Source organism: Rhincodon typus, chromosome 40 (assembly GCF_021869965.1).
Source record: "Rhincodon typus isolate 14 chromosome 40, sRhiTyp1.1, whole genome shotgun sequence".
Lineage (NCBI taxonomy): Eukaryota > Metazoa > Chordata > Chondrichthyes > Orectolobiformes > Rhincodontidae > Rhincodon > Rhincodon typus.
In genome coordinates, this window is record NC_063371.1 from 11,490,683 (window position 1) to 11,516,828 (window position 26,146).

A 26,146-nucleotide genomic window follows, 5' to 3' on the forward strand; every position below is an offset into this window, starting at 1 on the left:
CTACACCTTGTTATCTAAGAATGAGAAGGGAACAGGTTTGAAGTGAGGTGAAAATGAAGCACGGGAGAAAAACCTTTTCTCACTGTCTGGAATGCACTGCCTGGAAATGTGGTGGAGGCAGGTTGAGTGGCAGTATTCAGGAGGGGCATTGGATGCTGATTTGGATAGAAATGGTGTGTAGGGAGATTGTTGGGAGATAGGGAATAGAACTGGTGCAGGCACATTGGGCCAAATGGCCTCGTTTTGCACCGGAACAATCCTGTGATTCTGAGGGTTGCTCAGATTGAGGAGAGTTCCTGCCTCCAAGAGCCAATGGGGACCAATGTTTTCCTGGAACAGCTCTCCTGCCTGAGGTTGGGAGGCTACAGCCTGAGGGTGCCACTCTGCATTATGGACCAGGAACCTGTCCTGCTCTTCAGTTTGTCAGGAGGATTGAAGGCTGCATTTCAAAAGTGCTCAGAGATAGTAAGAACTGCCGATGCTGGAGTCAGGGCCCATTTCTGAAGAAGGGTCCTGACCTGAAACGTCAGCTTTCCTGCTCCTCTGATGCTGCCTGGCCTGCTGTGTTCACCCAGCTCCACACTGTCTTATTTCAAAAGTGACTACCTTGCTCATCAAGCCCCGGAGAGGACTTGAACCTGGAGCTTCTGGTTTGAGTTTAGGCATGTTAGCCGCTACACCAGGAGCCCTGCTATTCCTTAGTGACCAGGGTTGAGCACACAACCCTCTGCAGTCCTTTCCAATGCTAACAGAACCCTCCCCTCAGTGGTGGTCAGTGGAAACTCTGACTGCATTTGTTCACCTTGAAAGCCACCACGCTGGGCTGGAACCAGCATGGGGTTTCTCTGAATATTATGTGCCAGGAACCTGGTCATTCGCCAAAGGTCAGGGGGATAGTAAGGGATAATGGCTGAGGTCCTTCCCTGAAGGACATTAGTGACTCAGATGGGGCTTCCAACGATTGACAACGGATTCCATCACTGTCAGGTCCTTAATTCTAGATTCTTTACTGAATTTAAATTCCACATTCTGCCGTGGCAGGATTTGAACCCAGGTCCCAGGAAAAGAGCCTGGGTCTCTGGATTAACAGTGCAGTGATAATAATATAGCCTCCCCTATGTGTTCCCATATTAAGCAGACAGCAGTGTCTCTTCCAATGGACACCCAAGTAAGCAATGCTGAGTTGCTCAAACTGGAAACGTAGCGGGCTTTTAATTCACACAACTGGAGGCAGGGATCACGCCTGATTTGTGGCTTATCCTGGAAAGTACAGGAACGTTCCATTTGCGACAGAACCTCCCGCGGAGTGACGGTGGTTGAAAAGCCAGGGAAAGGTGCACAGCACAGGACAGAAGCGGGTGGGGGAAAGGAGTGGGAGGGCTGAACACCCCCCCAGCCCCACCTCCCACTCGCCAAGGCCACGTGGAACCACTTCTGCGACTACTCCGATTGTGCCAACAAAGGAGATGCGTTTGAGCGCTCGTGGAGCTTTCGCTGGAACCCATGCTTGAAATTTGGCCAAGTTTCAATTCCTTGAATTCAAAGAATTATTGGAATGCCTGCTTTGATTCCCTGTTTCTCCCCATCTGCTTTGTAAATCAGTCCTGTTGTTTTTTTGAAACAGAAATACAGGTCAGCGTTGTGCTGCTGGATAAACCTGGTGCCACTGTCCCCTGAATCTGGATTCTGATCAGTACTCGGGATTATCGATTGGTTTTAAACACAGATATCAGGAAGGCAGCGGATACTACATGGGAATGTAGAGCCCTGGAAGTCGAAGGGTTGAGGAAGGGTCTTATGTTGGACTGGGTCCTTATTCGAACACAAGGGACAGAACTGTCTTTGTTTTGGGGGCTTAGAAAGACAAAGCAGAGGAATGACCAGTGAATCAGTCAGTCTGTCCACTCCACTTGATAACACCAGACACTTCAATAGGACAACACTGTCTGCCTGTAAAATTGCTTTGAGCTTCCAAAGGGGATGATCTCACTGAGTTTGTTTTCAGTTCAAGTGAAACAGTCTGTTGCAAGCCAATGTCGAATGGAACAAATTATCAGGTGGTTATGAATGGAATGCTTCTCCATCAAATTGACAAACTGCTACAGAGTGCAGACTTTGAAGTTAAAGAACTTCCATTATTATGGACTGAAGATTTGCAACCATTGTGGCAATATTCTGTTTTATTTATTCACGGGATGGATACGTCACTGTCTAGGGCAGCATTTATTGCCCAGAGGGCAGTTAAGGGTCAACCACATTGCTGTGGCTCTGGAGTCACATGTAGGCCAGACCAGGTAAGGATGGCAGGTCTCCTTCCCTGAAGGTCATTAGTGAACCAGATGGGTTTTTCCTGACAATTGACAACAGAATCATGGTTAACATTAGACTTCCAGATCTGTTAAAATTCAACTTCTGCCATGATACGATTTGAACCCCAGTCCCCAGAACATTATCTGGGTCTCTAGGTTAATAGTCCAGTGATAATACCACTAGGCCATCACCTCCCCCTCCTTTGAGTCAAATGAGTCACGATGTAGGGTCTTCTTACTCTCCAGTGAAAGGTAAATCCACTGGTTATATTCTTTTCCAACCTCATCTGTCAGGCAGAAGATACAAAAGCTTAAACACACAAGACCAACAGGTTCAAGAACAGCTTCTTCCCCTCTGTGTGATAACAGACTTCTGAATGGACCTCGCAAATTTAAAATTTAATGTTGACCTCGCTCTTTGTGTACCTTCTATGCAGCTGTAACTTTGCAATCCTCACTCTGTTCTATTACCTTAATGCACTTTGTATGATATGAAGTGCCTGTACTGCACACAAAACATAACCTTTCACTGTACCTAGGTACATGTGACAATAATAAAATAAGTCACAGTCTTACTGGACCATAGGGCAGCTCTCTCACGGGAGACAGAGAGATGACTCATAGCTGTCTAACCCATCGGCTACCATGCCCCAGGTGAGGGGGCAAGTTGAGAAGGACAGTCTGTCATGGTGATCTCAGCTAGTACAGGAATTGAACCCACACTGCTGGCATTGCTCAACAGGTGTCCAGCCAACTAAGCTCATTAACCAAGCCTTCCAGGCCCCAAATCTCTGCTAATTCTGTCTCATATCAGTTACACACATCATCACTGTCCGTATGTGAGTGCACACCGCTAGGAGCTAGTTCGGTAAGCAAATGGGTCTCACCCACCTGAGTTTCATTGAAGTCTTTGACACCAACACAGTAGACTGTCGCTCCCAGACTTCGTGACCGGTCAGCCTGAGTCAAAAAGAAAGGGCCGATCATGTGAAAGTCCGAAACAGAATCGATACATCAACACGTTTGTCACAGAGCCAGGAGGAAAGGGGCTGAATTTATAACGTGACTGCTCTCCTCATCTTAAGGCCAGGAGAGTGAGGCATCATTCGATTGACCCCTCTCCCTTTTCACAACCCGTCCTTCACTGAGTCAGGGCAAATACCATACCCTCAACAAAACAGGAATTGTTGGAAAAGCTCAGCAGGTCTGGCGGAATTTGTAGAGAGAAATCAGAGTCAATGTTTCGGGTTGAGTGACCCTTCCTCAGAACTGCCCAGTTCTCACCCTAACCCTGAAACTGCACAGTTCTGAGGAAGGGTCACTCAAGCCGAAACGTTAACTCTGATTTCTCTCCACAGATGCTGCCAGACCTGCAGAGCTTTTCCAGCAAGTATTAGCAGTTCCTTTGGTTTTTAATTTAGTATTCCCCAAACCCTGGTTTCATGATTCCCATTTTGGAAACAAATGCACAGCAAAAACCCTTTGCGGTGAGGTCAAAAATAGGGTTTATTAAACAAAACATCCCAAAATGTGGGGCTGGGAGAATTGCTTTGTCACTCCAGCTACATGTACATACAGACTGGAAATGAGGGAAAACGGAACAGGAGAATGATGAGCTGTCATAAGTCCAGAAATATTACAAATGAATTCACATGAGTTACATCTACCAGAGGTCAATGTCCTCTCAAAGCCTCCTCAGTGAGCTGGACCTATTACTTTTCATTCTCTCAGGCAGAATGTGGGCTGGTTTCAAGCCAATAACTTGGAGACAGAAATGAAGAGGCTGAGGCAGATTGCCAACTCCTGCTTCGAGAACTTGGAGGCTCTTGTTATACACTTCAATTTTAGCCATTTGATAAGGACAGGCTTTTCAGGTACTGATGACCCATCACGGTGGGCTAACTGGGCAGACATGTCTGTGATTTGTGAGAGGAGCTCTCGTAGTGTCCTGACCTCTGAGGTAGGGGACCCAGGTTCAAGTCCTACCTGCTCTGGAAGAGTGTCACAACATCTCTGACCAGGATAATTAAAGTACCAACACAGAAATTGCTTGTGAAACTCAGCAGGTCAGGTAGCATCTGGGGGAAGAAAGCTGAGTTAACATTTCAACTCCAGTGATTCTCCATCAGGAAATGTTGAGATTCACCAGCAATTTCTGTTTTTGTTTCAGATCTTCAGCATTCGCAGTTCTTTGCTGGATATTGTTGATAAAAGTACCTGGAGCTTCAGCTCCCCCTTTTGAGTTTCCACCATGGGGTGACAAGGTAACTGTATAAGCGTTCCATTTGAACAGAATGGCACAATGTTTTCCTTCATCCAGAAGATGTTGGAAGCAGAGGACGTGTCTTTTTTATCAGCTTCAGCTGGAATATCTACCCAATGCGAAGGGGTTTAGAAACTTCGAGAAATAGGATCAGCCTTAGCTACTTCACAAACCCAGCAAACGTTGTCCATTTTGAGAAGAGGCAGAAAGTAAACATGAAAATATGGAAGAGAATACAGTTTTTATTTGGGATTTTCTGCATGCCTGTTGGCTGTTATTTGGTGATCTTTCAAAACACCTTGAGGCTCCCTTTCTCCAAACGTCCTGTTGAGTCTTCCTTCTCAACACATCCTTGACCTGTCAGAATTGGGACTGAGTGCTTTCTATTTTAGCATCCCATCAACCAGGATCTCCCAACTTTGCAGGCTTTCCTCCCACTTGTAGATGATTGAACACAGACCTTGAGCTCCCACATCAGCCACTGTTTAATTTATCCTGACTAGTCTACGCCTTTCACCAACTGTTTCCTGTACCCATCTCCCGAAGATTTAACTTGAAGTGTCACAGAACGGCCTCCAGTTGGATCTCCACTGCAGATGCCATTGTGTTGAGAAGTTTCCTTGGCCTTTGAGTCTCAAACAAGGTTATCAGGTGATCAGACAGACCTTTCCCAATCAAAATGATCAGCTTTGAAAACACTATCACTAACCTCGAGCTCAGTCCCAGTGAAAGAGACGTGAGAAAGTCAGATGGAAAGAACGAGAGAAAGATGAAAGATGTATTCTTAATTGTTCATGCATTTACTGGAACCCCCTACTTTCCCTTGCAGAGGTGAGAGTTTTTGAATGGGGAGAGTTCATGACAACCACAGTGTTGTTGAGACCCAGTGACAGTGAAATATTTCCATGTCAGGATGGTGGGTGGCTTGCAAGGGGGTGTCACTGTTCCCATGTACCTGCTGCTGTTGTCCTTCTGGATGGAAGTGGTCATAGGTTTGGAAGGTACTCTCTTAGAAGCATCGGTGAATTTCTGCAGCGCATCTGGTAGGTGGGACACACTGCTGATACTGAGCTTCGGTGGTGGAAGGAGTGGATGTGGTGCCAATCAAGCGGGACTGCTTTATCCTGGATGGTGTCAAGTTTCTTGAGTGTTGTTGGGGCTGCACTCATCCAGGCAAGTGGGGAGTATTCCTGACTTGTGCCTTGTAGGCGGTGGACAGGCTTTGGGGAGTCAGGAGGTGAGTTACTCACCTCAGGATTCACAACCTCTGGGCAGCTGTTGCTGCAATCTCTGGGTTTTCTGGCTTCAGTTTCTAAATGAATGGGATTCATCCAGAGAATTGTTGAGAGAAGTGGAAAGCAGGAGAGCTGAAGGAAAGTGACTCCAGTTCACTCATGACATTGGTCATGAACTTGTGCAGGCAGAGCTGTCATCTTTCACAACAATCGCCCTGATTCTAGGAAGCATACCGGGATGGCAGAAACGAAGGGAAAAAAAATGTTGAGAAGCTTCTCGATTTTGTGAACCTCAGACCTGACCCACAGTGAAGCAGCTGCAAACACAGAGGCTACAACAAGTGGAAGATGGTTGCCAAGCAGAACGGAGTCACAGTACTCAGAAAGGAATCTAACAATATTTCTCAAAAAGAAAACCCTCCATGAACTGAGCTGCAATGATTTACAGCAGGATGAGAACACTTTGACTGAATGACTTCATTGTGACATTCTGCCAAGCATCTGTTTCTCTGGAATGATGTGACCAACCCCTCCCCTCCCAGCCTTGCTGGGCTGTGCCAAGGTTCATCAAAACAAAAGTCCCTGGCATTGAGACTGGGCTCAGCTTGTGTCACTCAAACCAGGTATCTTCTTCAACCACACGACTAAGGAGCGGGATGGGGGGAGCATCCAGTCAATGGGGCAGTTCAGAACAGAGCAGCTGGCCGATTGGCCGTGGACGATAACAATTCAGCAGGAAGGCTGATAGATAACACTGTCAATAGGACTGTCGAGAGAAACAGCACGAAGACGAGCTGAACTGGGGATGGATTAAATAGATCGATGCCAATAATCCTGGCCTGTTCCACAAGGCAGCCAAACCTGAAGGTGATTCAACAATTTCAAGCCCCTATCTTTGTTGCCAGTGCGTGATTTAATCTTCGTCTTGTCTTTCTCCTGCTTCTGCTTTCGGACAGAGGCTGATCACTTCTCTGTTCACACCTCCCCCGGACACATCTTTGCTTCTTTCCCCTGGCCCACCATCTCCTTCATCACCGCATGTGCCCCGTCTTTCACCCAGCCACAGACTTCCCTTTTTTCCATTCTCCCACTCTTGGAGTCTAAACATCTATTGCTTTCCAAAATTGTCCCACCTCTGACTAAGCTCATGGAGGTGAAACATTTGCCCCATTCCTCTCTCCACAGAAGCTTCCTCTCCCGCTCACTCACTTGTCACTATTTTTTTAAATCTTTGTTTCAGATCTCCAGCACCCCCGTTTGCATTGAAGGCTTGGAAATCTCCTAGTCGCTCCAACTTCTCCTGAAAGGAATGTATCCCGATGGAGCCTTTTGAATGCACAGACTATCATTCCCTGATTTGTCCAAACAATGGCCACTGTAGGAAAAGGCAGCGGCTATCAATGGGACAGGAAATCACTGCAGTGCACATGGTGATCCATGTCCAGGAGAACCTAGTCCATGGTCATCAGTCAGGGATCTCCTTCTGCTCTAGAAGATCTTCTGTACAGTGTCATAAACCCATGCCCCATCTCCAGGCACTGTCCCAACAGTTTGCAGCTCAGTCAAATAGCAGGGATAAACATTTCAGGGACAGCAAGGTAAACCACAAAGGGTAGGAGGATACTGGGCAGGATTCAACCGAAAGGGGTGGCCTGTTTCTTGTGTAACGTGCAGGCAAAGCCAGCTGAGCAGAAGGAGATGCCATGTCATAGTTTCAATACTCCCAGCCTTGATAAGATCTCTCACATTGACAGATATTCCCTTCCAGAGGGGCAGGGGATGGTCAGAAACCACAGCTTACCTTGGGACAGGCCTTGCTGACAGCAAAGACAACTGGCTGGACTCAACCAGCGGCTCAGAAAATATCATTGGAAAACAAAACAAGGAACAGGACAACCTGGCAGCACGGTGGCACAGTGGTTAGCACTGCTGCCTCACAGCGCCAGGGACCCTGGCTTGATTCCAGCCTCAGATGACTGTCTGTGTGGAGTTCGCACATTCTCCCCGTGTCTGTGTGGGTTTCCTCCGGGTGCTCTGGTTTCCTCCCACAGTCCAAAGATGTGTAGGTTGTGCTAAATTGTCCATAGTGTGTGTGGGCTAGCCATGGGAAAATGCAGGGTTACAGGGACAGCCTTGATGGGCTGACTGGCATCTCCCTGCACTGTAGGGATGCTATGAACCCAGGGGCTAATTAACTAACCTAAGGTCACAAACCACGCCACTTCTAGTCGACTACAGTGATTCAGAGCCCAAAAAAAGGAAAGAACTGTGTCAAGTTGTGATCATTCCTTCCTGAATCTGCCCGCTCCCACGGGTTTTCTACTCGTTCCTTGAAACACATTTTGAGCACATGCTCCCCAGAGTACTCCAACACTCATCAGTATTTGACATCTTACCTCTCTCTCTGCATAGTAGAAAAGGTTCTCCATCAGTTCACCATCGGTCAGGGCAATGATGACACTGGCTGTCCTGTAACCTGCAGCGTCAGACAGGACTCAATTACTTCAGGAGCCCTTCCCTTCGCCCCTCTCAAAGCAAAAATACAATAAAACCATGCGACTGCACCCCCCCTCCTCTTCGCTTGAGCTGCTGATAATGGTCTTTCCCTGTGGCCCTTCGAGCTGTGAATTTCTATGGTAGCCTTGCAATGGAAGGCTGGCAGCTGCAGTGCTAAAAGCAGAATGCTGCATACGGTGTCCATGTGCATAGATCACTGAAAGTTGCCACCCAGGTTGATAGGGTTGTTAAGAAGGCGTACGGTGTGTTAGGTTTTATTGGTAGAGGGATTGAGTTTCGGAGCCATGAGGTCATGTTGCAGCTGTACAAAACTCTGGTGCGGCCGCACTTGGAGTATTGCGTACAGTTCTGGTCACCGCATTATAGGAAGGATGTGGAAGCATTGGAAAGGGTGCAGAGGAGATTTACCAGGATGTTGCCTGGTATGGAGGGAAGGTCTTATGAGGAAAAGCTGAGGGACTTGAGGCTGTTTTCGTTAGAGAGAAGAAGGTTAAGAGGTGACTTAATAGAGACATACAAGATGATCAGAGGATTAGATAGGGTGGACAGTGAGAGCCTTTTTCCTCGGATGGTGATGGCTAGCACGAGGGGACATAGCTTTAAATTGAGGGGTGATAGATATAGGACAGATGTCAGAGGTAGGTTCTTTACTCAGAGAGTAGTAAGGGCGTGGAATGCCCTGCCTGCAAAAGTAGTGGACTCGCCAACTTTAAGGGCATTTAAATGGTCATTGGATAAACATATGGATGATAATGGAATAGTTTAGGTTAGATGGGCTTCAGATTGGTTTCACAGGTCGGCGCAACATCGAGGGCCGAAGGGCCTGTACTGCACTGTAATGTTCTATGTTCTATGGTGGCGAACAGCACAGGAAATTCTGGCAACAGGTAACAGTCATCAGAGGGGAACGGAGTTTCAGCTGTGGACCAGAAGCAGAAATCGCTGGAGAAACTCAGCAGGTCTGCCAGCGGCTTCTGTTTGAGAGAAGGAAAGCAGAGTGAATGTTTCGGGTCTAGTTCTGAAGTAGGGTCACTGGGGCTGAAACATTCACTCAGTGTTTCTCTCTCTCTCGACCCCCCCAGTTCCAAATAAGGACCAGATTGCGCTCGAAATATCCTCGCTGTTCACAAAACGAATGAGTAACAAGCAGAAGTAGGCCATTCGGCCCCTCGGGCCTGCCCTGCTGTTCGATAAAAGATCCTGATTGATTGCCCGCGCGTGGCCGGAGAGCAGTTGGATGATCAGCCACGATCCTATCGAATGGCAGGAGCAGGCTTGAAGGGCCGAATGGCCTCCTTCTGCACCGATTTATTTGTACCCTTGAGAAAATGCTCCTTAAAATCTACATTTCAGTTTCGGGAGGAGGCTCGGAGAGGTCTCTTTCTGTAGCTCAGTGTCGCACTGTGCGGCGGTTTGGGATGTTTTGCAACGCTGAGGGTGCCATATCAGTGCAAGTTGTTGTTGGCAGATGCGGCTATTTGACAGCGTTGCTGGCGATGAAGGAACTGCAAGCCGCCAGTCCGGAAAAAGACAGTGTCTGTATCATGCAGGGGTGCGGTACAGTGATGATCTAACTCACCCTCAGCACTGGAATAGTAGATCTGTTCGCTGGCCTGTAAGAAATGAAACACGGTTCAAACCAGGGGCTCAGTCAGAATCAGGAGATGTTTATTCTTGCAGGCTGTTTGCAGTGTTAGCTCTGAGACTGAATCGCAATCTGTATGAAGGTTAGAGTCACCCATGTTTCACTGTACTGCCTTTGCTACACACAACTCCTGGTTTGCAGTCAATCCTCTGTATCCCGAAAACCACCGATCACGAATGCAACGACAATCGAGATCCATGGGCAAAGACTTGCGTATCAGAGATATTTTTTTAACCTGTTTCTAACAAGCTGGGCACTCGCGAAATTGCATCATCAGAGGAATGACTGTGTGTACTCTGTCCCATCAAACAGTTCCCAGGTTTCTGACCACTTCTGAACCCCTGGGTTATTCCTTACATCCACCCGGATACACGCTACATCTTCCAGTTCAAGATCAGTTGTGTTTGTCCTCCTTATTCCACCTCATACCAACAATGCCAACCCATCACCACTCTTTGCTTCTGCCCTGTCCTTTCGAGAGGTCCCAAAGTCCGGAATATTTAGTTCCCAGCTTCAATCATCCTGTAAACTTCACCATGACTGTAAGATCTCACACCTGTTCACCTGCATAAATATACTCCAGGCTGAGATAGACAGGTTTTTAATTAGGAAGGGGATCAAGGGATAAGGTAGGAAAGTGAATTTGAGGATATCCGATGAGCCACAATGTCATCGAATGGCAGAGCAGGCTGGAATGGCCTACTCATGCTCTCAGTTCTTCTGGTCTTTATAACACATCATGGGGAGACGATGGCCTAGTGGTATTCTGGCTGGACTGTTAATCCAGAGACCCAGATAAAGGTCTGGGAACCAGGGTTCAAATCCCACCATGGCAGATAGTGGAATTTGAATTAACAATGACCATGAATCCATTGTCAGGAAAAACCCATCTGGTTCACTAATGCCCTTTAAGGAAGGAAACTGCCATCCTTACCTACATGTGACTCCAGACCCACAGCAATGTGGTTGACTCTTAACTGCCCTCTGGACAATTAGGGATGGGCAATAAATGCTGCCTGGTCAGGGATGCCCTCATCCTGTGAATGAATAGAGGGGGGAAAAAAAAACACTGCTGTTCAGAGCCCAGGATGGGACCAGAGACCCTCAGATCGGGAACAGACGGACCAGAGTCCCTGCAGGACGAGGTATTTGAGATCTTGCTGCTCACAAACTGAGCCGTGGCTTTTGACTGGGGTGACCGAGCCCCTGCATCCCGCACATATGTCTGGTGACTGTGTTGAGCTGTACTAAAGTGCAGCAGTGACTGTGGGTACCAGCATTGGCATCCACTCTGAATTCGCCTTGTTTTGCTCATTGCATGCACTGTTCACAGTGACCACATCCCCTTTCCAAAACCAGCTGGAATTACCTGCCGGGAAGTTCGCTCGCTCTCTAGGAATTTTACCTCTCCCAGCGCCCACACCAGCTTTCCCATTAGAAATAAAACAACACGCGTGGTAACTGTACCCTCTCAAAACCCTCATGCATGTACGTGTCCCCTCCAGGCTGCACCATCTGTAGCTCCTCCAGTCCTTTACGAATTCGTTCCCTTTTGAAACAAAACAAGAAAATAAAACAAGGATTGAAAACAGGTGAGGGGTTCAGGACTGTTCTCACCACCTCAAAAGAAACATCAACTCAGGGGATGGATTTCAAAGGGGTGTTTCTTGGAGACTTTTAACTTTGTTCTCCAGGGGGTTGCTGGTGTGATTAATTTCATTCTGCTGCAATGATCTCTGCACAGCCTAACATTTAATGGCTGAAATCTGTTCCTGCTTCATTTGAAGGGAATATGTTCGAAGGACAGCTAAAGGATATTTGGTGGTAGCCAAACATTCCCAAAGCTTGGATTTTGAGGCAGTGATCTCACACCATGGGGTGAGGGTGCACCATGAAGTAACACCGGGTATAACTCTAGTGGTTAGCACCGCTGCCTCACAGAGCCGGGGAGCCTCGTTCGATTCTGTCCTTGGGCAACTCTCAGTGTGGAGTTTGCACATTCTCCTCATGTCTGCGTGGATATGCTCCAGCTTCCTTCCATTGTCCAAAGATGTGCAGGTTAGATGAAAATGCAGGGTTAGAGTGATAGGGTTGGGTGGTGGGTCTGGGTGGGATGCTCTTTGGAGGCTGAATGGCCTGCTCCCACACTGTAGGGATGCTATGATTTACTTGAAAAACATTAAATTTGATTTCATTCATTTCTGCCAAAAAAGAATGGGTCCAGCAGTTGAAACATGTTGAGCACAAGCACTCAAGCATAAGCAGAAGATACAAAAGTATGAAAACACAAACCAACAGTTCAAGAACAGCTTCTTCGCCGCTGTTATCAGACTTATAACACATCAGAGTTGATCCTTCTCCATTGCCATTACATTATATTCTGCATTCTATTCTATTTCCCCGATGTACTTATGCAAGGGATGATTTGTCTGGTTAGCACACAAAACAATACTTTTCACCGTACGTGTGACGATAATAAATCAAATCAAAACAATCAAAATCCAAGCCTGTTTGTCCTTAAAAAAAGCAAGGCTGAGCAGAGGCCTGATCAAATAGACCCAGAGAGAATGCAAACACTTCTGGCCAGGCAAATAAAACAGTCACCCAGAAATTCAACGCAGAGTCAGAACCAACTGCAGCCACAGAGTGATGACAATGTACAACCTCTGACAATGGGGGAGTGTTCAAAGGGAATGGGGCAGCTGGCATCGATGAGCAAGCTTGACAAAAGAGTGAGGTCGAATGAATTAGGGAGTTCAGAAGGCAGTCTTAAATGAGAACGTATGGATGGATGCTCAAGCCAAGTATAAACACAGACCTTCAACATCCACTCCCTCCGCCCCCGAAGCTCAGTAGTAGCAGTGTGCACTATCTACAAGATGCACTGCAGAAATTCACCAACGATCCTTAGACAGCACCTTCCGACTCTCGAAACGGAATTGGATAATGTCACCCAAGGGAGTTGGATTAAAAAAGATCTTAGTCAGGCAATAGGTTGCAGGGCTGTGGTTGAAGACATGGGAGTGGGGGCGTGGGATGGAGAGAGACAAAATTGGGAAGGGACAGCAGAGAAACTCCAGCCCAAATGGCATTGTTTTGGAGTTCCCACATTCTGCAGACTGTTGGAAGCCTTTACAGAAGAATATTGTGGATACGGCTCACCTGTCCTCAGTTAAGGTCATAAGCGTGGTCCCTCTGGTCGAGAAGACGATAAAAGACATTCTCAGTTGGGGGCTGGAAAAGAACAAAGAGGTCGGTCATCTCTTTCTGCTACCTCAGCAGGACCCCAAACAAAACACATTACAATGCAGTGTTTGAGAAGGTGGATTTCTCTTGAAAGGGACTCCGATGGAGAAACCCAGCGAAGGTATTTTACCTGATGAACTTGTGAGCTAGATGATCGACAAAGAAGAATATTTCATTCCAGTGATGTTGAACACTTCCCGACCTGTAAGGACATATTCAGATTCACTGATTAGTCTTCCAGACACATTCTTTAAGAATTCATTATTTATCATTTCTTTCTCTAAAGGACATTTGAAAGTGGTCTGCACAAAAGTAACATTTGGCACATCAAGCTTCATCTGTCATCTATTAATCTTCTTTCCATTCACTGTCAAGTTATGGGAATCAAGGGGAAGACTGAATGTCATCTGTAAACACAGAAAATAGAAGGTAGGCCATTCAGCCCTTTGAACCTGCTCTGCCATTCAATGTAGTCTGATCCTCCAACTCGGTCCCCTGTTCCTACTTTCCCCAATACCCTTTGATCCCTTAGCCCTAAGAACCATACACATTTCACCTTGAAAATAATCTATGTTTTGGCCTCAACTGCTTTCTGTGACAGAGAATTCCACAGGCTCCCCCACTCTCTGGGTGAAGACATTTCTCCTCATCTCAGTCCCAAATGGCCTATACTATGTCCTTAGACTGTGGCTGTGGACTCTCTGGTCATCAGGTACATCTCTTTATATTTACCCTGTCCAATCCTGTTAGAATTTCACAGGTTTCTGTCACATTCCCCCATCATCCTACTGAACTCCAGTGACCCTCAGTTGTGGACTCACTGGCCCAATGGAACATTGCTCTTCTGCCTGATTAACATTTCCATGACCTGTTCCAGGAACTGAGAACTAAGAACACCTATCAAAAAACATTTGACAAAGCCCCTCATGAAATCTGACCAGTTTAGCTTCTGGAATGGTAGTAGGGAGTGAAAACCCAGTTACAGTCAAGAAACCAGCTGAAAGATGGACAACAGTGCTGTACTATTGCACAGTAAAATGGGGCTTTGAGAAAGGGAGGTCATGCCTGACAAATCTATTAGAATTCTTTGAGAAGGTGATGAGTAAGTTAGACGAAGGGGAGCCAATGAACATGATTGATTTGGATTTCCAGAAGCCCTTTGACGAGGTGCCACACAGGAGGCTGCTAAATAAGATAAGGGCCCATGGTGTTAGGGGCAATGTACTGGTATGGATGGAGGATTGCCTTAAAGGGCGGCACAGTGGCTCAGTGGCTCAGTGGTTAGCACTGCTGCCTCACAGCACCAGGGACCTGGGTTCGATTCCCACTCTTGGGTGACTGTGTGGAGTTTGCATGTTCTCCCTGTGTCTGTGTGGGTTTCCTCCCACAGCCCAAAGATGTGCAGGCTGGGTAGATTGGCCATGCTAAATTGCCCGTAGTGTTCAGGGATGTGTAGATTCAGTGGCTTTTCGGGGGATGGGTCTGGTTGGATGCTCTGAGGGTCAGTATGGACTTGTTGGGCCAAAGGGCCTTCTTCCACACTGTAGGTATGATGATGAGGCAGAGAGTGGGGATAAAGTGGTGTTTTTCAGGATGGCAGCTGGTGGCGAGTGGAGTTCTACAGGGGTCAGTGTAGGGACCACAACTATTCACGTAATACATTAATGATCTGGATGAAGGAACTGAGGGCATTGTTGCTAAGTTTGCGGATGATACAAAGATAGGTTGAGGGAGGGTAGTGTTGAGGAAGCTGAGAGGTTGCAGAAGGACTTGGACAGGCTCGGAGAGTGGGCAAAGAAGTGGCAGAGGGAATACAATGTGGGAAAGTGTGAGGCTAAGCAGTTTGGCAGGAAATACAGAGGAATAGCCTATTTTCTCGTGTCTGCACATCACTGAGAGAGAGAGTTACCCATCCAATGGCTACATGACGTGTGAATTCTAGACCTCATCTCACTTTCTGTTGAACCAAATTGCCACTTAGTTTCTATTGGTAACCTTCACCAACGACTGGCGCATGTCCTTTCAATGGTATTGAGGGCAGCTACAGGGTGCCTGGGAGTTTGGCCTTCAGTAGCCAGGAGAATTAGGTTAACTGCTTTATCCTGCATGGTGCCAAGTATCTTGAGTGTTGTTACAACACATGGCAACAATGTGTATCAACAACCTTGTGGCTTCAATGTAATCAAACATCCCAAAGCATTCCGTACTCGTCCGATCAAACACCAGCCACATTTGACAGAGATGTTAGCGCAGTCGACCATGAATTTGGACAGAGAGAGACATGTTAGAAGGGTCACCTCAGAGGCAGAGAGAGATAGAGAGGCAGCAAGGCATGGAGAGGAAATTTCCCAGATCGGACTCAATGAGACCTCAGCTGGACAACTGTGCACACCTCCAAGGCAGCACATTAGGAAGACGCGAATGCACAGGGAGCAGCACAGAAGAGGTTTCTGGTACTGATACAAAAACAGGAATTGCTGGAGAAATCTGTGGAGAGCAGTGCTTTGTCTCTGCACACAGATGCTGCCAGACCTGCTGAGTTTCTCCAGCAAGATCCACCTTTGTTTCAGATTTCCGGTATTGGCAGTTCTCTGTTTTATTTACCGCACTGACAAGTTATGAGGCTGGATTGGAGAGTTCGGCACTATTTCTACTGGGGAGAAGAAATCTGAGAGGAAATCTGATTCAAGAGCGTGAGAGGTCAGGGCAGAGCAGACGGGCAGAAACTGTTCCCACTCTTAAATGGATTGAGAACCAGAGCACACGAGTTTGAAATGACTTAAAAAATAAATGAAAATACAAGGTGAGAAGCAACTAATTTTCAAACCGTGAGTGGTCAGGGTTCAGAACGCACTGCCTCTAAGTGTTCTGGAGTCAGGGATAATTGTGGCTTTCAAGGGTGGGCTTTCAATGATTAATTGCATAGAAACAGTGTCCAGGGCTTTGGGGTGAATGTGGGAGAATGTGTTGTAGAAAAAAAAAACCCAATGAACTGTGGATGCTGGAAATCAGAAGCAAAAACAGAAACTGTTGGAGAAATGCAGCAGCTCTGGCAGCATCTGTGGAGAGAAAGCAGAGTTAATGTTTCGGGTCCAGTGACCCTGCCTCAGAAGATAAAACCTCCCAGGTACTGAAACTGAAAGCCAGCATTCTGTAAAAACGGCCAAAGAGTAACATTTAGTTCTGCCCTGCACAAGGACAGTGAATGTAAGGGTTTCAGTGGATCACTGAGGACAGTTCAGAGTCAGCAAAAAGCAGTTCCAAGGTCGCAGGTAGTTCGAGAGAGATTGAGAGGCAAAGACTCCATGTTCGGAGTGCTGGTTTCTCACTGTCCTGTAGGAACCAAGTCACCAAGAGCAGACAGGTTCACTGTTAGGATGAGTTCAGGAAGAACTTCTAGGAATTAGTAAACAGCTGAGATTGGGAGTCAGGAGTTCGAAGAAGTTGTGGGGAACTGAAAAATGTGGGAAGGTCGCTGACTCTGTGCTCCAGGAAGCCATAAAGTGCGCAGGAGGAAACTGTGAGGTTTATGCATCAGTGTAGCTGAGTGATTGAAACACCCATAAGCAGTATCTGATTAACACAACCGAGCAAGATTAAATCTCAGGGAAGACCCAGGGACACCTTGGTTTGGTGAAGCTCGCTGTCAGTGAAGAGCTGCACTTATGCTTGTTGATGAGTACTGGAAAGCGGTTTCAGAGTAGAGGAATATTAATCCAGGAGAAGAGTGTGATTGACTGGAACACAAGTGGCTGTCGAGGTCGTCCACAACAGCATGCCTCTTGAGAGGGGGCTTCAAGGTAAGAACAGCAAAGTGAAGAATTTTAACCCCCGGTAAAGTTTTGATGACCCACTCTGTTGGAGAGTGTGAAGAAATCTGATCTCATTTGCTACTTAATGTGTACTGTGTAGTGTTTCATCACAGTCTGTCACCCAGATATACTATGTTAACTCTGGGTGTAAAAGTGTTAGGAGTTTGTAATCGAGATTGCGTCCCTGTCCCAATGTTGTGCAGGGAGGTTTTCCTGTTTGTTCAAAACTGTGGAATCTCGTGGCTTTATTTTCTCAGTGAGTTCCCTGGAACGTGCTTTTTCTGTTTAAAACCTCTAAATTTAGGGAGTGCTTCAGGATCATAACAAGTGGCACAGAGTGAAATGCTCAGCAGAGAGCTGGTGCAGTTATGATGGACCGAGTGGCCTCTTCCACTCTCATCTTATTTCGGAACATGGTTGGATAGTTGGAAATTCAACGAGGTAGGTTTTACAGTGCTAGGGTATCCAAAGCTTAAAAACATGCCAACTACATTTGAAGAGCTGTCACATTTCAGTCATGTTGAGAGTTACACTGGGAGATGCACTGAAAACTATTTTCGGATAAAGCAACTTTATCAACAAATGCAATGCAATCTGAGCAAAGCAAATTGCTCGTATCATTACTGATTGGCTTGTTAAAGAGTATTTAAGACAAAGAAAGACTATTGGGTAACCTTGTGCAATGTTTGAGGGTGGAGGCAGGGCATGGTCTGGTTTGGACCAGTTGAACTGAACTCAAGGGAACTTATAACAGCTGGTCCTGTGGGAGGGTTGTGTTGTGGGTTAGTTTGAATGTGACCGGGAAGAGGGAAAGGAGATGGAGATGGGAATTGGTGTATTGCTTAGACAACAAAGTTAATCCAAGAGAAGAAACCAACCTTGTTTTGACATTGAAGCTGTTCAAGTTTAACAGAGACCTTTCCCAAAGCAGAAGCTATGCCCTATTGCCACGGGCAAATGCAGTGCTGGGGGAGCTGGAAAGTCACTACACAGACAGGAAAATAATTCAAGAAATAAGGAAATTTCACAACGCAGTGTGGTGCAGTTGGAATATTTTTGAACTGATGTCCTATGGCATGTCCTCCCTTTGTCTCTGTGGCTGTTTAAAATGCCCCCTTGATCTCACTGTGACTCGCTGCCCTGAGTTTATCCAGAAGTCTAAGGGAAGCTTCACATTATGTAGTTTGTGTCGAACTGCGGGGCATTTTAGCTGACATTTGGTCCTTGTCAAATTTATCAATGTGATATCTCCACAATGAGCAATAATAATTGCAATGTGAAGCACTAAAAACAAACGAAATGCTGTTTTCATCCGACAACATGGTTCCCCCACACCAAAACTCTCTCTTGCTTTAAATCTCCCAATGGCTAGGCCAATCATCACCTTCATTAAGAAGTAGAATGACACTTTGAAGTGAATCCTCCAATTGGCAATGGTCATTGGAGAATATGGATGTCTGAATGCCCAGCAATATTGCTTCAAATGCATTTGGTTTGGTAGAAGTTCACATACAGAATTTTGATATGTACTGCATGATGTTTCCAATGGGAGTAAGTGGATAATCCAAGGTTAATCGAGCTCTCATTTTCAAAATTAGTCCCTCTCTGACTCTAGTTCAACTGTTTTTCACTTCTGGGATGTGGGCACTACTGAAATTATTGCCCATCCCTAATAGCCCTTGGACTGAGTGGCTTGCTGTACCATTTCAGAGGGCAGGATAGGAGTCAACCACCTTGCTGTGGGTCTGGAGTCACGCGTAGGCCAGACTAGGTGAGAATGGTCGATTTCCTTCCCTGAAGGACATTAGTGAGCCAGATGGGTATCCCCCCCGCCGACAATCAACAATGGATTCTTCATGCCAGATTATTTTTTAATTGAATTAAAATTCTACCATCTGCTATGGTGGCATTTGAACCCAGGTCCCCAGAACGTTAGCTGAGTTTCCACAAAAACAGTCCAGTGGTAAAAGCACGAGGTCATCACCTCCTCTCCCCTTAGCTGCTTGATCTGCTATGTGCCCAGGAGCAAGCACTACCACAACATCAGCACCCAGAGACAGTTAACATTGGGCAGTGTTGGAGAGTTAGCAGAATTGTATCCTTCCTTGAGGGACAGCTACTGGGTGTGTGACTTCAGATCACTGGGTCTGCAGGGCTCCAAGTAAGATGTCCCCTCCAGACATCTCTGTGAATGGTTGTGTTGCATGCGTAGACATCACACTACTACACAGGTACTCTCATTTCCTTTGACTTTCTCTCTTTTGTTGAACTAAGAAATGCTTTTACACGGCACTGAATTTTTTTTTTGCCACCGTGAAACTGCTGGTGTTACTTCCTGCCTTTAGCTTCCCCCAACTCATTCAGAAACATGGCTGATGCAGTTTACAGGCGTAGCCAAACCCGGGCAGTGCAATGATACGAAAAGTGAGGGGAAGGTAGGGAGAGAGGCAGGGCAGCTCGGAGGGGCAAAGATGGCATTCCATCTGGCCCTGCGTTGGCCAGTTCTCTCCAAAGGCATCAAGGGTGCTTTTCATTCCAGTTGTTTCATTCACACGTCTACCTGATAATGCAAAAGCATCTCACTGGACCTGATACGATCAGTAACTATTGCAAAGTTCACGCCAATTATTATGGCTGTGAGTTTTGTTTTTCACACTACGATCTGCCACTCAACAAAAGACAAGCATAGATTTATGGAGCTAATTATCTTGTCTTTGTCTCAATTCATCAATCTTCATTTGTCTTCCCACTGCTGAAAGGAAACCACCTTCTGCCCCACTTCGATGCATCCCTCTCAGAAACAGTCTGGTCTTTCTTCCTTGACCAGGATAAGAAAGGAGGCCATTGTTTGGGGCAACTTATTTTTCTGGGAATTTCCATGACAGCAGCTGGACATGGTGCTATTAATGGGAGCCTTGTTCAAAGACAATGCAATCATACTGTTCTATGCTGGGCACACTGTCAATTTCTGTTTCTGAATGGGGCTTATAGGCATTGCTGTTTAGTTGTGGAGAATCATAGACTGCTGTCGTTTTCAAGCCCATATAAATCACAAGAGAGGAGGGACAGTTTGCCCTCTGTGGATCCAACTCGGAACAGTTTTGGGGAGTTCTGAGCCACCGTGTTACCGCTCCAGGTTCCACCAGAAAACTGAGGACTGAACCTCCTGGACAGCAAGTCCAAGGTTTTTCTTTGTTAAGAAATACGAAGCAGTACTCTCCAATGACCATCTGAAAGGCCAAAGTGCGTGTCCTCATTGCAGTGTTGTGAAAAGCTGTGGAGATGATTCATCATTTGAGTAATCTTCACTTCCCCTCAGTGCTGTTATTGAAACAACAAAGCAGTTCGCTTCGCACAGCACATCCCCTTTTTGTTATTCTTTCCTGGGACATGGGCATTGCTGGCTGGCCAAGCTTTATCGACCATGCCTAATTGCCACTTGAGAAGCTGGTGGTGAGCTGCCTTCTCGAACCGCTGCAGTCCACGCGCTGTTAGCATACCCTCAGTGTCGTTCGGAAGAGAATTCCAGGACTTGTATCCAGCGACAGTGAAGGAACAGTGATGCATTTCCAAGTCAGGATGGCGAGTGGCTTGGAGGAGAACTTGCAGGGGAGGGGGTTCCCATGTATCTGCTGCCCTTGTCCTTCTGGTTAGCAGAGGTTACTTCAATCAGAAATGTTGTATCTCTTTTCTTCGTTGAACGAGAGGTAGCTTTCAGATTTGGTCAAAGTGTTGTTTGTGCACACGATCATTGGCTGTTCTTTTTCTTCGCTTTGTGAAGATGCAATGGTGACTCTTCGGTCCGTGTTCTATCCCATGCCCCAGCATAAATGAGATAGCAGATGCCACATTTATGCAAGCTTTAACAGGTATCTCTTCAGGCACATCTGTGTTAGATGCACAGGCGTCAAACCGACTAACATTAACTTCCTCTGTGGTCCCAGAAAGCCATCAGCCTGCACCCAACTTTCTCACCGTCTGAAAGGGTCCCTGATCTTCTGAGCCGACAGGGCAAGACAAAGCAAGAAACCACCCACAAGCGTTAAATACCTGAGCAAAAGGCAGGAGCAAGGCTGGGTAACACCCAAAAAGACCCTTTATTCTTTCCTCCAGGCCTCCCGCAGCCAGGGGTCCTTCGCCCCCAGCAATCTGTTGAGCCATAGTGTTGAATAGACTCACTACAGAACATCCACAGTTGCCTTGGGCACAGCTCACTGCCCTCTGAGTCCAGAGATTTCACCTTAGCTCCGTCTGAAATGGTCGAGCCCCTTGGTGCGGGATCCCGTCCCCTGGACCTGGAAAGTGCAGCCTAGGGAAGGAAGCAGCCTCTCAGCATGGAACATATCGTAGTCCCAAAGGATTTCAACGTGATTCATTTGACAGGCAAATTCGAACGTTTGCCTTCCTAGCACTGGGAGTCCAGTGGAAGACTGAAGATGCAGTTGTGTACTTCATGCACATAAAGTATGTTGGACCACTTTGGTCTCTGCCCGTTGTGAAGGATGTATCTGACATAGAGGGAGTGCAGTGGAATTTCTGTCTCACTGGCAGAGACTGAGGAACAGACAGAGACACACACACACACACACACACAGACAAAACTGCTGCCCAATTACAAACAGAAACGGAGGCACTGGCTTTGGAGTAAATTTCCGAGGAATCTGAGGTGACCTTGCTGCAATGTATAAGATACTAAGGGGACTTTGATGGGGTCAATGTGGTGAGGGTGTTTCCCCTTGTGGGAAGAGTCTGGGGCCAGAAGGTGTAATCTCAGAGTCAGGGGTCACTCATGTCAGACAGAGATGAGGAGGAATTTCTTCTCTCAGAGGGGAGTGAATCAGTGGGATTGTGTACCACAGAGGGCTGTTGAGGCTGGGTCGTTGGATGTGTTCACGGCTGGGAAAGACAGATTTTTAATGAGTGAGGGGCAATCAAGGGTTAATGGGAAAAGGCAGGAAAGTGGAGCTGGGGATGATCAGATCAGCCACACTCTCATTGAATGGCAGAGCAGATTCAATGGTCTGAATAGCCCACTCCTGGCGCTCCGATGTGTGCCTTGCCTCACTGCACGGCTTGCATTCAGTCTTCCACACAACCACTGAGAACATACATGAAAATAATCTTCAGTAATGCTTTGAAGGCACAGAGACGCTCTCTCGCTCTCAGATTACAACTTTCTGAAGTGGATTGTGGTCAGTTAAGAGCCGCAGAGATGTGAGGGACCGCTAAGAAATTCCTTTCCTCAGTTCTCTTTGGACAAATGCCCAGTGCAGTGTGCTCCCAGCTGGGCACTGTTCCTGCCTGGATACCCTACCTGGTGGAATTTCCGACATTCACCCCCTCACCCACTTGATGAATGAACTGGGAGTTCTCCTGTAGGGTCCCTCAACGGGGGACATTAACTCGGTGTCTGTCTATTCTCCACAGGGACAACCTGCCCTGTGCAGTACCATCCTGACAGATCCACAGCCTCCGTCACACCTTCTGCCTCTGCCCCACACTCCTCCAATGAAGCTGAATGCAAGTAGAAGGAGCCAGTCCCTCATCCTCCGAGTGGGAACTGTGTAGCCATTCCCGATTTCAGTCTGGGAGCGCCGCTCCCATTTTCCGGATGGCTCAGCTCTCCAAATGGGTGTTGCCATTTCTTCTGGATGTATTTTTTAGACATCAACGGGCCACATGCTGGTAAATGGGATTCAAATGGTGACCTGGTTGTGTCTGACTGGCGCAGACTCAATGGGCTGAAGGGCCTTTTCTCTTCGCTGTAGAATTCCCTGTCTGCAGCCTCTTCAGTGACCACCTCCTTTTTCCCTTGCACCTTTCCATTTCGTTGTCTCTTCATGTCCCTTCCCTTGCATCTCATCACAGCCCTTGTCCTTTGTTCCTACCTCCCTACTTTCTCTTGCCTCTGCTTCCAGTCAACCCACCCTACCTCCTAATATCGCCAGCTGGCTCTAAGGGAGCAGGACCAGCATCAAGCACTCTCCGCTGTGTAAATAAAGGGGTGTCAGGAAACCGGCTTCTTCAGTGGCATGTAACTGATGCTGCAGAGAAAGCCACGATGAACCATTGTGTCAAGCTAAGGGACCGAAATTTCCAAAAGCAGTTGTCAGGGTCATTCCTCACGGTGTCTTCCCCATTCTCCAAAGTCTGCTCTCGCGTGTCAGGAGATTTTCTTCGCTTTTTCATCCAACAGAATCCATCCCCCTGAGTTGCAAACTCTCTGGATTCTAAAAGATGACACAGATACTTGCAGCCAGCTCAGACTTCAGTAGGGAAGGCTCCCACCATCATCCTCGCCTGGTTGCCAGATTTTTTTAGTGGCTCTTTGATGTGATTGCACAGCGTGTCTCTCTCTCTTAAATCCTGCACAGAGTTTTCCCTTTAATTTTGGAAGCAGACGTATGCCAGTCCATGTCCACTAATCCTCATCCTGTGTTCGACAGGAGACTGTCTGGCAGACTGTATCTTAAAGCTGACAGCTTTTACAGTTGCCTTAGACTGACCAGGCCGTGGGGTTGTCCTCTCATCACAGCCAGGGGCATAGAGACAGAGGATTGGTTTAACCTGAGGGTCACCACACCTCAGGCGAGGGGAGAGGTCGAGAAAGTGAACCCTTCAGGGTAACGTCAGCCAGTGATGGGAATTGAACCCATGCTATTAGTATCACTCTGCATCACAAACCAGCCCAATAGAGGTGAGCCAAGAGCTTGCATTTATACTCAAAGAAATGGCAAGTGGCATGTGGCCTTGCTCCTCATGTCGCTGAGGTACACAGCAAGATCCCACAACTGGCATTAGGATGAGTGGTGAGAGGTCTCTCTTGTTGGTGAAGCGGCGTTGTCTGAGGGATATATATTGACCACTGCTGCTCTTTGAACCATGTTGTAAAGATCTTCCTCATTCATCCATAGCACAACACCTCGACTGGATGACAGACCCTGGAGAGAGGCCGGACTCCCTCAGTGATGTATCTGCAGCCACAGATCTCTGGACTGGGATTGGAACCTGATTCATTCACGGATTCACTAGGCCAGCATTTATTACCCATCCCTTATGTCCCAGAGGGCAGTTGGAGTCACATTTAGGGCAGACCGGGTAAGGATGGCAGATTTCCCGCCCTAAAGGACCACTGGTGCAGTGGTGTTTAAAACTACACCCCACCCTCACTGTTAGCAATGTTTTATTCACAACAGATAACAGGGGGATGAGAAGGAGTGATGGCATGGTGGCTCAGTGGTTAGCACTACAGCCTCACAGCACCAGGGACCTGGGTTCGATTCCACCCTCGGATGACTGTCTGGGTGGAGTTTGCACATTCTCCCTGTGTCTGCATGGGTTTCCTCCAGGTGCTCTGGTTTCCTCCCACAGTCCAAAGATGTGTGGATTAGGGTGGATTGGCCATGCTAAATTGCCTGTAGTGTTCAGGGATGTGTAGGTTAGACATAGGGAAAGGCAGTGGTAGGGGAATGAGCCAGGGTGGGATGCTCTTCAGAGGGCAGTGTGGACTTGTTGGGCCAAATGGCCTGTTTCCACACTGTGGGACTCTATGAGCCATTAGAACCCTGCCATCACCTGCATTGAAGACCAAATATCATTGTGAAGCCATTTCCCAGGACAATGTGTGTTGCTGATACTTCCCATAGGGCAGCCAATCCTGTCACACACACACTCTATTTCTCTCTCACACACACATGCAGGCTCCTTGAAGGAATAGGAGGAGACCATGCAGCACCAGTCAATGAGAAGAGTTGTGGTTCATTTCAAGGCTTACTGCTGAGAGATTTGGAGCAATTGAGTTGTTTTTCTCCTGAGAACAGCATACGCTTTGGCATGGCAGTGCTGAATGGGCCCCATTAATTTGGAATGGCCCACGGCAGGTCGAGTCTCTTGGCTTGCAGCCTGAGTTCTGAGATTTTATTAATGCAAATGACTGTCGCTGAGTAACACAGGGGGTCTATTGTAAAAGAGACTGAATTATTGCCCCTGTCATATTTACAATCCTCCAAGCTGCACAGTAAAACACTTTGGTGTTTTCTCTGATACAACAAGGTGTAGAGCTGGACGAACACAGCAGGCCGGGCAGTATCAGAGGAGCAGGAAAGCTGACGCTTCAGGTCTGGACCCTTCTTCAAAAATTCACTTTCTCACTTCCTTCTGAAGAAGGGTGCAGACCCGAAACGTCAGCCTTCCTGCTCCTCTGATGCTGCTTGGCCTGCTGTGTTCATCCAGCTCTACACCTTGTTACCTCAGATTCTCCAGCATCGGCAGTTCCTACTATCTCTTGGTGTTTTCTCTCTTCTGTGGAGAATATTTGGGACAAGAATTCACTGTCCTGTGATGAGCCAGGACCCGAAGCGAGCTGCAAATTCAACCAGAACAATTGATGGCAGTAGAGGGGCCTCCAAAAAGCATCAGCCTTGGGTCTGTGGGAGAATGGGTTCAAGTCCCATTCCAGAGAGTTGGCTGACATTCCCGATGCAGGGCTGAGGGAGTGCTGCACTGTCAAAGGTGCGGTCTCATGGAGGCTGGGTCCATCTCGATTCTCCGTCCAAGCTCCTGGGTAGGTGGATAGAAACCTGCAGGAGTCCAGCAGTCAGCTTCGTCTCGATGTACTGATTCCTGCGGTGATTATCCTGCTGTTACAGTGCAGTTCTCAGATCACACCATGTGTGCAAACCAGATGCTGTATGTTGTAACAGTAATGTCAACAACTGATCTCAATTATGTCCGAACATAATTTACTCTTTGAGCTTGGATGAATAAGAGCTGGGACCTGATAGAAACCCATAACGTCACAGCAGGACTAGACAACGTAAAGACAGGAAGGATGTTCCTGATGAGCAGGGAGACCAGACCCAGGCTCACTGTGTAATGATACCGGGTGGGCAACTATTCAGGACTGAGAGGAGGAGAAATGTCTTAACCCAGAGAGTGGGGAGCCTGTGGAATTCTCTGTCACATAAACAGGCTGAGGCCAAAACAAGAAGGAGTTAGAACAAAGAACAATACAGCGCAGGAACAGGCCCTTCGGCCCTCTAAGCCTGCGCTGACACATTTTGCCCTTCCATACTAAAACTGTCCTCACTTACAGGACCCCTATCCCTCTATTCCCTTCC

The 26,146-nt window shown here is 47.2% G+C and overlaps 2 protein-coding genes across 2 annotated transcripts in view; both read right to left on the bottom strand.

Moving 5' to 3' along the window:
- The window catches only part of LOC109922031 (anthrax toxin receptor 1-like), a 136,739-nt gene extending 115,551 nt beyond the window's left edge, over positions 1-21,188 (bottom strand). Inside the window, exons 1-8 of the mRNA XM_048618511.1 lie at positions 21,078-21,188; positions 16,899-17,008; positions 13,346-13,417; positions 13,132-13,203; positions 11,437-11,518; positions 9,904-9,937; positions 8,204-8,283; positions 3,201-3,269 (exon numbers count right to left, since the gene is read on the bottom strand). Of these exons, the coding sequence (XP_048474468.1) occupies positions 3,201-3,269; positions 8,204-8,283; positions 9,904-9,937; positions 11,437-11,518; positions 13,132-13,203; positions 13,346-13,417; positions 16,899-17,008; positions 21,078-21,188 (630 nt within the window). The remainder of the gene's footprint in view (positions 1-3,200; positions 3,270-8,203; positions 8,284-9,903; positions 9,938-11,436; positions 11,519-13,131; positions 13,204-13,345; positions 13,418-16,898; positions 17,009-21,077) is intronic.
- A 1,863-nt stretch (positions 21,189-23,051) lies between these two features.
- Positions 23,052-26,146, bottom strand: part of LOC109925043 (disintegrin and metalloproteinase domain-containing protein 8-like) — a 33,431-nt gene continuing 30,336 nt past the window's right edge. The window contains exon 8 of the mRNA XM_048618512.1: positions 23,052-23,257. Within this exon, the coding sequence (XP_048474469.1) occupies positions 23,052-23,257 (206 nt within the window). The remainder of the gene's footprint in view (positions 23,258-26,146) is intronic.